Raw genomic sequence first — 12,526 nt, forward strand, 5'->3', positions numbered from 1 at the left:
AGAACTATGGAAATTTTCAGGTGACTAGAAAAGTCATCACCATCAGTGGTGTGTCATTATGATTGAACTAAAGGCTAAATGCAGACAGAAAATTTACTACTCCACTGTTTATAATGGGATTATCTTTCCTACACGGAACTCACCAAGATTTTCATAAAATTGAGTTTGGAAGGAAGGTTTTCAGTTCGATGACAGTGAGAATTAAAATGAGAAAATCCCACAAATTCAGGAAACAACACTGATAAACTGGAGGCTCAAATCCAACCCAGTGTGACCTCACAGAACAATTTCTATGAGAACTGCACAGCATGCTGTTTTGGCTTTTGATGGATTATTTTTCATTTTTTGTTCTTCTGAGTCTCTGCTTAGTCTGTGTAACCTTCAACGTTAAACATAGCTGTGCTGTTTATTAGGAACAAAGTTTTTTATAAACAGTGTTATGTGAGGCTGCCTATTTCAATATTAAATTGTAAAATATGTCATACTTTAGCTCGTGTGGCCTATCCTTTAACTCTGACTCTGTTGATATATTCCAGAGTTGAACAAACCAACCTGTATTTCACTTTTCACTGGTATTTTCATGGATTAGTGATCATTCATAGAGTTATTTTTTGAGGTGCTATGAATTTTGAGGTTTAGCATTCATATATTTAATATGTATTATATTAATTAAACTTAATCTTTGGAGTTATTTGTAGATCTTTCAATGGAAAGATTAATCATCTTCCTCAAGGATTATAACTTAAGCTTATTTTTATTTGAGGACATGTTCTTGAAAATAGGAGTTTGAGTTTTCTCAGGTCTGAAGTATGGCTGTTCACTAAAAAGTTACATTTTAAAAATGTTAATTTCATGTTCTATTTACTTTCTTGATGTAACTTTTTATTATTTTATATCATACTCTTCGATGCTTTAAGACTAAGACTGTATCTTTTCATTCCTTAAGGTAAGCGGTTTGAAGCTAGTATATTTATTATCTTTCTTGTGTTACCTTCATATAATTAAATGTGTTTACGCCATCTGTCATTTTATTAGTCATTTTATTAGTTTATTAGAATTAAACTTCCGGCTTTTAAAAATGAAGAAATCCGTATCCCTATACTCTCCTGTGTAACTCTTTTTCTTTTTTCTGTCCTTTGCCAAATTTTGTTAGTTATATTGTATTAACATCGTCAGTGGAAATAACATTTTGCTTCCTATTCTGGCATCTTAATGCCTTCATTTTATTTTATTCTTATAGTTCTGTGGTTCAGTAGCTTAGAAGTTTATCATCAGTTATTTTGCCGTGGTTTTTCCAGTCTTGTTTGGTTAACTAAATTCTTCCTTTAACAGAGTCCTCTGAAAGGACCCATGGGAATAATGTTCCTTGAGTTCTTGCATGTTCATAATTGAATAATTATTTTATTAAATTAAATTAATGAATTAATTTACTTTTAGGCCATGCCACACTGTAGCTTGTGGGATCTTAGTTCCCCAACCATGGATTGAACCCAGGCCCTTGGCAGTGAGAGTGCAGAGTCCTAAACACTGGAGTGGTCCTTGGGATGAGGGATGTTTTGCCAGATACTTTTTCTTTGATAGGGACTCCTCAGTGTAATGATTTGTTTCTCTAAGCCATACTGTGGAGATCATACAGAGGTGGCTCCTTTAAGGAAACTACTGCTATATGAGTACTTCAAAAACGTGAATCGGATAATTACAGAAAGTGGTAGAGTTCACGTTTATAGCTCTGCTATCTAAATCAAACGTTTCTCTTGACTCTGTTGGTGGGGAGACATATGGAAAAATAATAAAATAGTGGAATTTTAGGTTTTTGTCTTCTAAGACTTTCATGTGATTGAAAGATTTGTTTTTCTGGATATGGTCTCTGATGTCTAATTACCCATTTGACTTCTTTCTGTCAGAAACAGAGACATGTCAGTGGCAACATGTAGAATTGGATTGGGGTACTGACTACAATCTTTCTGTTACATTCCTAACATAATGAATTTTGTCCATTTGGTCATGGTTTTTCCCATCAGTATACAACTTTAAGATTGTTAGTCGTTGGGCAGACACGAGGTCCTTTGTAAGAAAGAAGTGTAACTTTTCATTACAATTTTAGAAAAAATTTTTCTAAGTAGTAATCAAATACTACATTTCAGACTAAGGATTCATGGCCAAGACACATTATAGAAATATATCTGTATATATAGGGAGAGTGGTTTGAAATTAACCTTAAAAAAGCCTTACTTTATAACCATTCTGATTATAACATTTAATTATGAAATAAATAACTGTGGGTAGTCCTACTTACCCAGTGACATTCTCGAAATAATTCTCCATCCTTGCCAGTCACTTTGTCAGAGTGAAAAGTTGAAACTAACATATGCTGTCAGTGGAGTTAGTATAGTACTTTAATAGTTCTTCTGTCCTGGGTATAGGTAAAGTCTTAGAAAAACATAAAATCTGAGGTGACATAGAATAAATTCAAAACACTAGAAAAAAAAATCACTTGTCATTGCAGTCTAGTTTCTTTTCTAGTGCCACCAGATGTCAGTGTAACCACAGGACCAGAGAAATACACAGTAGATAAAATGGCTACGAACATTGTTTTTTGCTTTGTGAAAGAGGTAGGGAAAAACGTTTTATTCAAATTAGATATACAATGGAAAGATTATTTTATCAGTGAATTGTAGAGAAAAATGAAGTGCATAATGGAGAATAGAGTACATGTAGAACTTAAGAAGCATAGATACAGTTAAAAATTCATATATAAATCAAATGTACTAATAGAATACGTAGATGATCTCTGAGGCCCTCAGAAATCACCAACCTGTTGCTATAACTAGAGGAGATGGACAGCCTGTGGTTAAACTGTTCATTACAGCCTTACTGACTGTGATGTTTCTCAGTAGAACTACTGTCACAATCTGAGCCTCAAGATGAAAGAGTATATTCTAGCTTATAGATGTAAAACTCAGCTCACTACAATTTGCATTTGGTACAGAACTTGTCTACAGTAGTTCCCTAGAACACATAGTCACATTAGGCATTTTTCCAAAAGAACATTCAGTAGGATAATTACATTTTAAAAAATCCCTCCTTTAGAAATTTATTGCTTAATGAGTGCTGCATTAAATAATGATCATTGTTTACTATTTTTAGTTAGAGTTTAATACTCCTAGTTAGATTTATTCCTTACATGTATGTATAGCTCTGCCATATTTCTCCCAGATGAGAATCCTATGTTGAGTCCATGTCTTCATGAAATCTTCATGTGGGGCTTGTGACTGCACTCTGTGTGCTACATGCCTCAACTGAGTTTTTTTTATTTTTTAGAAGGCGGAGGTCATTCTGCTTTTATTCTGTTTAAAAGCACCTAGCTTTTTATTTATTTATTTATTTATTTATGGCTGTGTTGGGTCTTCTTTTCTGTGTGAGGGCTTTCTCTAGTTGTGGCAAGTGGGGGCCACTCTTCATTGCGGTGCATGGGCCTCTCATTATCGCGGCCTCTCTTGTTGCGGAGCACAAGCTCCGGACGCGCAGGCTCAGTAATTGTGGCTCACGGGCCTAGCTGCTCCGCGGCATGTGGGATCTTCCCAGACCAGGGCTTGAACCCGTGTCCCCTGCATTGGCAGGCAGAGTCTCAACCACTGTGCCACCAGGGAAGCCCCTCAACTGAGTTCTGATTTTGGTTAGAAGTTTTATGTGGGTCAGCGGCTGCTTCTACTTCCTTGATTTCTCCTTTTCAACAATATTTTGTTATTCAGGTTATGTTATCCCAGATTACTTCTTTTGCCCTCTTAAATATAGGAAATGGAAAGATGTGTTTCTTCAAAAATATAAATGTCTTCCTAGAAATTATTGCAGGTAATGATGTTCTCATATCATTCTTACTTTGTTAGACTTTTGCTGTTACAGGTTTCTTCAGCACAATAACCTGACCTGTTGTGGGCGGGGCAGTGTCCCTGCCATCAGAGCTTCTGGTTTTTCTTTTCTGCTGTCTCAGCTAGAGTCTTACAGACAATACGTGTTTGGATTGAAGCGAGGAAAGCCTTTCTCCCATCTCTCTGTGTACCCCAGACACTTTGAGCTGTGTCTTCCAAATGGGATGTTTTATTTCATGTTTATTCTTTATCCTTGGGCTCTGGTCTCTGTTCAATGCCAGTGTAATACCAGATCCTATGATTCTGCTTTCTTTTTCTCTCTGGGAATCCACAGTACTTTTCCAGGTTCCAGAATTACTCATTTCCTTTCTGTCCTTGAACACCTGCCCCAAACCATAGGAACCACAACAAATGGCCTGGCTCCCTGTCCTCATTGCCAGGCATGTATCTTGGAGATAGATATGCCTAGTATTCTAGGTTAAATTCCAATTTAGTTAAATTCTAAACTCTAGACCAGAGCCATCCAATAGAATTTGGAAGTGTCCTAAATCTGTACTGTCCAGTCACTAGCCAAGTGTGACTCTTGAGCACTTCAAATGAAGCTAGTTTGATTGACGTACTCAAATTTTCACTTAATTTAATTTTAATTAATTAGATTTAAATAGCCACATATGGCTACTGGCTTCTGTATCAGAGAGCGCAGCTCTTCGTATATCCTTAACTGAGCTGTAGTCCTCTTCTATCTTTGAAATGTTGGCCTTCTTTGCTGTAGCATGTGGTACTAGATGGGTCCCATGTAGAGAGGTGAGGGAGCAAAGAAACACCAGCTTAGCCAATCAGCTTGCTTATCAGTGGGATGGTAGAAATTGCAGCTGAATTTCCCTCATTATCCTCAGTTGATTAGGTGATTATCAGACTCACGCTCCAGTCTTAAGGAAATGTCTTTAGGTCTCTGCAAACTTGGACAGAAAGTGGAAGGAAAAGAAAGAGCATGAAAGTTCTGTATAAACAGCATCTGCCTATAGACCTAGTTCTGTTTTTTGGAAGAGAGAAAAATCTGGCAAGTGAATACAGGTGGTGGCCATGGAAAGATAGAGGATTATGGGCTTTGGATTCCTTTTTTGAGGGTGGGAAATAGTGTATATGTTTGTAAGACAAGATCGGTATGGCTGTGGAGGAGGAAAGATAAACATAAACGTTTATTTAAACTAATAAAACTGGTTTGTGGGTAATTATCATGGAGGAAGTAAATTGGACAATAAATTGGGGAAACCTGAGGATCTGCACTCTCACTTAGGAGGGGACCTGGATATGCACTTCTTGTAGTACTGGATGACGGTTGCAGTTAATTGGGTTGTTGGACAAAAGGATTGATCCTGAAAAGGGAAGAGGCTGTCCTTAGGGTGCATGGAGTGAAGGTGACCAATATGAGTTTAGTCAGAGAGCTGTATTAGTATTGAGGGAACTGTAATTATGGCCTAACTCCTCATGATTGAAAAGCTAACCTTCTGAGTATCCTATTTGTGGAGTTTATTAGGAAAAGAAGTTGACCAGTTATATATCAGGAAAGGGGTAAGGGAGACTGAGGGAGAGAAAGAAGGAACATTTATTGAGCACCTACTGTATTTACTTATATTAATTATTCAATCAACATAAAAGCCCATAAGTAAGTAGATTATCCTTATTTTATATGTGTAATGAGGTTGAGAGACTAACTTGTTCACAGCTGGACAGAGTGCCTGACTACAGTATCTGTGTTCTTTCCACTAGAGTTAGGGCATCATCTTGATCCTAAATTATAATTCAGATATGTCTGAGATGCCTGAGCACTTGTGTCATGAACAAGTAGGTGGCAAATTCAGGAGCAGAATGAATGGTTTTCCGGTGGAGATTTTTATTTGAGTAACTGGGTGTTAGAGGGGCTTCTGGGAGACAAGGGTGGAAGAACAGCCTGGTTTTCCAGCTTCAGGGATTCATATTTGAGCCCTGTAGTGAGAGGAGCTGAAGGCAGAAGGTGAAGGATCTGTTTCCATGAGCAGCTCTGAGAGACACAGGGATATGAGCGGCCCTACTCTATAGGAAGCTCGGTGACAGAGCATGTGGTGGGTTAGGTTGGGAACAGGGCATCTTCTCCACTGCTGCTCAGATGTAGCATGTTGCCTATACAGTGGGCACTGCAGGGAAACCAGCGTCACTTTGGCATCTTGCATATTCAGAATTGGGAAATAAATGGCACGTATGGCCTGGGTGACATCATTCTCATTGGCACTGTGCCAGTTATAACCTTCAAGTGGCCTTTACAACTGTGGACATCAAGAAGGTGTCTCAGAGAAGAAGATGACAGGATTATTTAGGAGATCAGAAGTCCTTAGTGGGGTAGAGTTTGTCAGGAGATACAGCTTCCATATTATGCAAGTGGGGCCATGAACTGGTGAAAAACACTAAAAACTTTTATTGTGAAACATTTAAAATATATACGAAAGTAGAGAACATAATATAGTGAACTCCTTTGTACCGTCAGCCAGCTATAGCTGTTATCAGCTTGTTTCTTCTGTAACCCCAATGTCCGGATTTGAAATTTTAGTTTACAGTTTAACATAACTTCACTTGTATGCCCAGGCTAGTGAGTCCCAAAGGAACTCAGGATAAAGACAATGTTATATTTTGTTTATTTATTCATATCTCAACTACTTCCAAAGAGAATTTGAAGTGACTGATGATTAAGGTAAGAGTAAACACTACACACCTACCAGAACGGCTAAAAAGAAAAAGATTGAATGTGCCAAGTGTTTATGAGGATATGAAGCAACCAGAAGATAGATTGCTGATGGGAGTGTGAATTGGGTATAGCCACTTTGAAAAACTGTTTGGAAGAACTTACTAAAGCTGAGTATATACATACTCTCTGTACCAGGAATTCCATTCCTAGGCATATATTCAACAGTAATGTGTATCAGTGTTCAGTAAAAGACGTACTAGAATAGTCTCGTTGTAGCACTCTATAACAGCCCCAAACAGGAAGCTATCCAAAGAGCATCTGCCAACAATAGAACGGGTAAATAAATTGTGTTCTATTTACACAATGGATTACTATACAGCAATGAAGAGGAATGATCTTCAGCTAGAGGCAACAATATTGATAAATTTTACAAGCATAATGTTGAACCAGAGAAACTAGAGGTAATAGAGTACAGATTTTCCTCAACTTAGGACGGGTTTACATCCCAGTAAGCCCATTGTAAACTGAAAATGTTGTAAGTCAAAAATGCACTTAATACACCTAGCCTACTGAACATCATCGTTTAGCCTAGCCTAACTTGTATGTGCTCAGAACACTTGCATTAGCCTACGTTGTGCCTTACATTAGGCACAATCATCTAACACAAAGCTTATTTTATAATAAAGTGTTGAATATCTCGTGTAATTTATTGAAACTATATTGAAAGTGAAAAACAGAATGGTTGTATGGGTGTAGAATGGTTGTGAGTATATCAGCTGTTCATCCTCGTGATTTTGTGGCTGACTGGGAGCTGCAGCTTGCTGCCACTGCCCAGCATTGTGAGAGATGATCATACCACATATTGCTAGCCCAGGAAAATATCAAAATTTGAAGTACAGTTTCTCCTGAATGTGTATCCCTTTTGCACCACTGTAAAGTCGAAAAATTGTTGTCAAACCATCTTAAGTTGGAGACTGTCTGTATTTTCTGGCCCTTTACAGAAACAGTTTGCTGACTCCTATTCTGGTTAATATTTCCAGGTGTAGTTGAGGGAGTCCTGACTAACTAGGAAGCCTGGGCTCTGGCTCTGTGACTTTGGGCAGATCACTCAACTCCTCAGGATTTATGTCCTGAACAAGCAGGTGATGAGCTGTGCTCCTAGGAGTAGCTCCAACTACAAATTCATTTTTTCCTTAAAAAAAAAAAAAAAAAAAAGCTAACTTTTTTGCCAAGGCTTACAAAATTTGGCTTCTTTCTACCTCTCTTGCTTTATTTCCTTTGCTTGACTTCACTTCAGTCACACTGGCCATCTTGGCTATTCCAAACATACTCAGCTCTTTCGTACCTCACTGCCTTTACACTTCTTATTTCCTGTTTGGAGTACTCTTCTTCCACCTCTTTGCATGGCTTACTGCTTATCTCTCATTTCTCTGTTCAGAGGTCTCTGTTTCAAAGAGATGACCTCTATCCTCTTTTCTAACATAGCACTCTCATACTCAGTCACTGCTCTTTAGTTTACCTTGTTAATTTCTTCCACTTTTTTCCCACAAAAAATAATTTCGCAGTTTCTTTTATCAGAACTTATTTCCTTTATCCGTGTGCTTGTTTATTATCTGTCTCTCCCACTAGAATGGAAGTTCCATGAAGGCAACTACTTTGTAGGTCTGGTTGCTTGCTATGCCTCTTGTGCTTAGTACAGTCCGTGGCACTGTTGAATGATTGGATTAATTATTTAACTATTGCAAAGTCTCAAAGGACGTGGTAAAATGGTAGATTTTATTTCAAATGCAAATAAGAGCCCTGGAAAAAAAATGAAACTATTATTATAGCTAAGTTGATTTCAATGGCTTGTTGTTTGCAGCTACTTTTATAGTCACTTAAATTCTTCCACAGAGCTGTCAGGTATGTTTATATAATCATCCTTAATTTACATAGAATGTGAAGTCGTAAGTATAGTGACTTCTTCCAAAGCACTGTGGTTTGCTGATTTTCTGGGATTTGTAAGTCAATGTGGCTTTTGTTTTTGTTTTTTAAATCAAATTTTGGAAAATTTCAGGCATTTTTTTTCTTCAAATGTATTTTTTGCTGCCCAGTTTTTACTCTCTTCTCCTTCTGAGACTCCAATTAATGTATGCTGGACTGTTTGATGTGTACAGTTGATTTTCCTGTAGTCTTTTTTTTTCCTCTCTCAGTTCTTCAGATAGGATGATACACATATATATATTTTTTTTTTTTTTTTTCCTTCTTTTTTTGGCCATGCTGTGTGGCGTGCAGGATCTTAGTTCCCCAACCAGGGATCGAACCCATGCCCCCGAAGTGGTAGCGTGGAGTCTTAACCACTGGACCGCCAGGGAAGTCCCTGGTTGATTTATATTGATGTCTTCAAGTTCATCCACTCTTCTACCATCTCTGATCTTCTTTTAAGCCCATCCATTTCTTTTTTCAGTTCTGGAATTTCCAGTTGGTTCTTTTTTTTTTTTTTAAACAGCTTCATTACTCAGATTCTCTGTGTATGCTGTGTGTATACCATAGATATTAAAAGTAAAATCTTTGAACATATTTTCCTTAAAGCTTTAAAGCATATTTATAGTAGCTGCATTAGTTAATCTGTTAAATCCAATGTCTGAGCCATCTTGGGATCAGTTTCTGCTCACTACTTTCTGACTTGTATACTTACTGGGCATTGTGAATAGTATGTCACAGACTTGAATTCTCTTATCCTCTGAAAATAGTGAGTTTTTTTCTTTTTTTTAAACAATAGGTAGATTATTTACTGGCTTATGACCTTGAACTTGTTTAGGTTTGGCTTTATGCTTTGTTGAGAGCATAAGGTATTTCCCAGATCTAACTCCCAGGAGGATTCAGTTCCCAGCCTCTGCCTCCTTCTTGATCAGGGCTTATTTTAGGCTTCCTTAGAGCAGGTCTAGAGTAGGCCTTAGTCTCAGATGTGGTCTTTATGCCTAGGGCTCTGCCTTTTGGGTGTCTCAGCTGGATGCCCAGAGTGTTAACGAGCTATCAAAGTATCAGTGTGGTTTCACCACTCTGACTGGGCCAGAACTCCTAGGAGTTCCATTGCCCCTCAGCACTGTCTTCTACTTATCTCTGTTCTATTCTTAACCCTTTAGCAGTTCTCTGGTAAGCTTCATCTTGCCTTGTACATGTGTAGCCCAGACCTCAGGCAAGGAATCTTGGAGAACTTCCACAGTGGGGCCTCCCCTCCGCACAGTTCTCTTTTCTCTTGGGGTTTGCCCCACCGATTTCAACTGCTTAAACTCTGATATCTTCCTCCTTAGCTCAGCGGACTGCTTCACTCTGCTCGGATCATTTCCTCTGCTTGGAGTATTCTTTCTTCAACCTTACCCTTCCTGTGCTTGGACTTCAGCTCATTGCACCATAATCCAGAAATGTCCCCAGGCAGAAAGCTGGGGTGATCATGGGGCTCACCTCATGTGTTTCCCTTTCCTTGGGAATCAGTCTTTTGCCCATGGTTTAATGCTAGAAAAAGTTGCTTTATGTATATTTCCCACTCTTATGACGGCTAGTTTAGTACCAGTTATTTTGTCATATCCAGAAGTATAGTTCTGAAGGCTGTTCCGTTTGGAGAGGAATGAATTCTTAAAAAGAGAAAATCATATTTTATTTTAGACATTTATTTTTCATTCACTGAGTCAATGCTCATTTATTGCCTGTCTTCTGTTTGCGATTGGCACTTGGCACGTAAGGGGAACGGAACACAGTTTCTCTCCTCAAGCGTACTTTACTAATGATAAGGAGGCAAACAAATAGTAAGTTCGAGTCTGGGTTTTTTTGTTGTTTTTTTTTAAATAACTTTCATTGAAGTATAATATACTTGGTCACAGTATGGTTCCCACTCCCCCTCCAATTTGGTAACTTATTATATAAGGACAAAGAAGTTAACCCAACTCTTCCAAAGGAGAGGCTTTGGTAGTAGGATGTAAGCTGTAAATACATTTTTCTAAACCACTATTTCTTTTTTTTTAAAGGTTTATTTATTTATTTATTTATTTATTTAATTATTTAATATTTTATTTTTGTCTGCGTTGGGTCTTTGTTGCTGTGCATGGGCTTTCTCTAGTTGTGGTGAGTGGGGGCTACTCTTCGTTGTGGTGTGCGGGCTTCTCGTTGCAGTGGCTTCTCTTATTGTAGAGCACGGGATCTAGGCGCACAGGCTTCAGTAGTTGTGGCGCACGGGCTTAGTTGCTCCGCAGCATGTGGGATCTTCCCGGACCAGGGCTCAGACCCGTGTCCCCTGCATTTGCAGGTGGATTCTTAACCACTGTGCCACCAGGGAATCCCTAAACCACTATTTCTTAACGATTAACCATTAATTAACCATTTGCCTTATTTTGAAATAATTAGCAAGAGCTATAAAAATGCCATTTTACCATTGAGAGATTTTTTTCACTAGAGATGCAGACATCAGATATCTTAATGTATTTATGATATTAAAAATTTTCTGTCTGACTTCTATAGCATATTTAATAAAACAAATTTTTTCGACTTTCATTTTTAGAAGGTCTCCCTAATTCATGGAAACAAACTTATCTACACTCTGTTTCATATATCACCACTGACAACCTGATAATCTTCAACTCAGGCTTTTGGCTATGGAGTGATTTTTGCCAGCAGTCACTGATAATGATGTATGAATTGGATGTGAAACAGATTCTACTAAATTTTCATTGGTTGATATAAGAACATCATTTTAACAATGATTGTCGTTTATTATTGTAAAAATATCTAAGATGCAGACTTGCAGTATTGTGCTTTCAGTTTGCTTGTCATTTACTATTGTCATTTGTGATCAGATGGTAATAGCCAACCTTTCAATTCTTTTGAGACTGTTTCTCCAGACTACTGCTGTTTTTTCTGACCTGTTCATCCCATCCCCCTCTCATTTGCATTTTTAACAAAATAGAAACGCATATTATCTCCATTATCAAAGAGAATAGGTTTGCCTCCTGCTTCCATTTCCTCTGTATCTTTTAAGATACAATTGAAAATAATTTTGTATGTGTACCAAAAGGATGTATAATATATATTAATGGGTTTGGGCTAAGACAATTGTGATAAATGTTTTGGAATTGCATAAGGAGTACATATATGTTTTGATTTGTTGATAGGAAAGATCACAGTATTGTGAGTTCGAAGCTGAATAAGTGATGGGAACATCACCGAAGTGCCCAGTCCTACAAACATGGCTTTTTACTGACAGTAATTTTTTTGACTGTTGTATTGCAGCTGTTGAAAATGGACAGATAGATGTGGTAAGGCTGCTACTTCATTATGGAGCAGATGTTACTGGATCTCATTCTATGTGTGGATGGAACACCTTGCACCAGGCTAGTTTTCAGGTAAACTCTGAATTTATTATTTCATTTCCATGTAAATTGTGTGTTTTACCCTTTTAAAATGACAGTTCTGTACAGTTTTTGCTTCCTACTTGCCTGTGATTTTTGATGGTTAGTGCAGTACAGAAAAGGCAGTCTAAATGCTAATGGTCATTCTGAATAAGCCAACTGCTCTATTAGTTCTAGTAGCTTTGGGCTGCAGGGATTATCTAAGTTTTTCAAACGTTGATAGCATAGTTAAGAGACCATCAGAATATTTGGGATATAAATTGATAGCGAGCAACGGCTTATTTTATTTATAGCACTGTGTTTAGAAACTGTGATGACATCTTAGTGCTTGTACTTGCAAACTAATTTTGCAGGATTTTATAAGGATTATAATTCCTAGAGATTCCCAGTGTTTTATCTGTTTATATGTAATGTTCTAGCTAAAGGTACAGAATAATCTGATTGTTTAACACTTTCTTCCCATCCACCAATACACTTTTTTCCTTTAGTGAGGATAAAAAACATACACACAACAATGAAAAAGATATCTTCTATTTTCTTTGTTTTCTCTTATTCAA

General features: G+C 37.6%; 1 protein-coding gene across 4 annotated transcripts in view; it reads left to right on the forward strand.

Moving 5' to 3' along the window:
• ASB3 (ankyrin repeat and SOCS box containing 3) overlaps window positions 1-12,526 on the forward strand; it is a 91,983-nt gene that overhangs the window by 43,462 nt on the left and 35,995 nt on the right. For all 4 annotated transcript variants that reach the window (XM_082426280.1, XM_082426282.1, XM_082426283.1 and 1 more), the window contains exon 4: window positions 11,851-11,963. In XM_082426280.1, the coding sequence (XP_082282406.1) occupies window positions 11,851-11,963 (113 nt within the window). The remainder of the gene's footprint in view (window positions 1-11,850; window positions 11,964-12,526) is intronic.

This window comes from Balaenoptera physalus, assembly GCF_965194825.1.
Source record: "Balaenoptera physalus genome assembly, chromosome: 15".
NCBI lineage: Eukaryota > Metazoa > Chordata > Mammalia > Artiodactyla > Balaenopteridae > Balaenoptera > Balaenoptera physalus.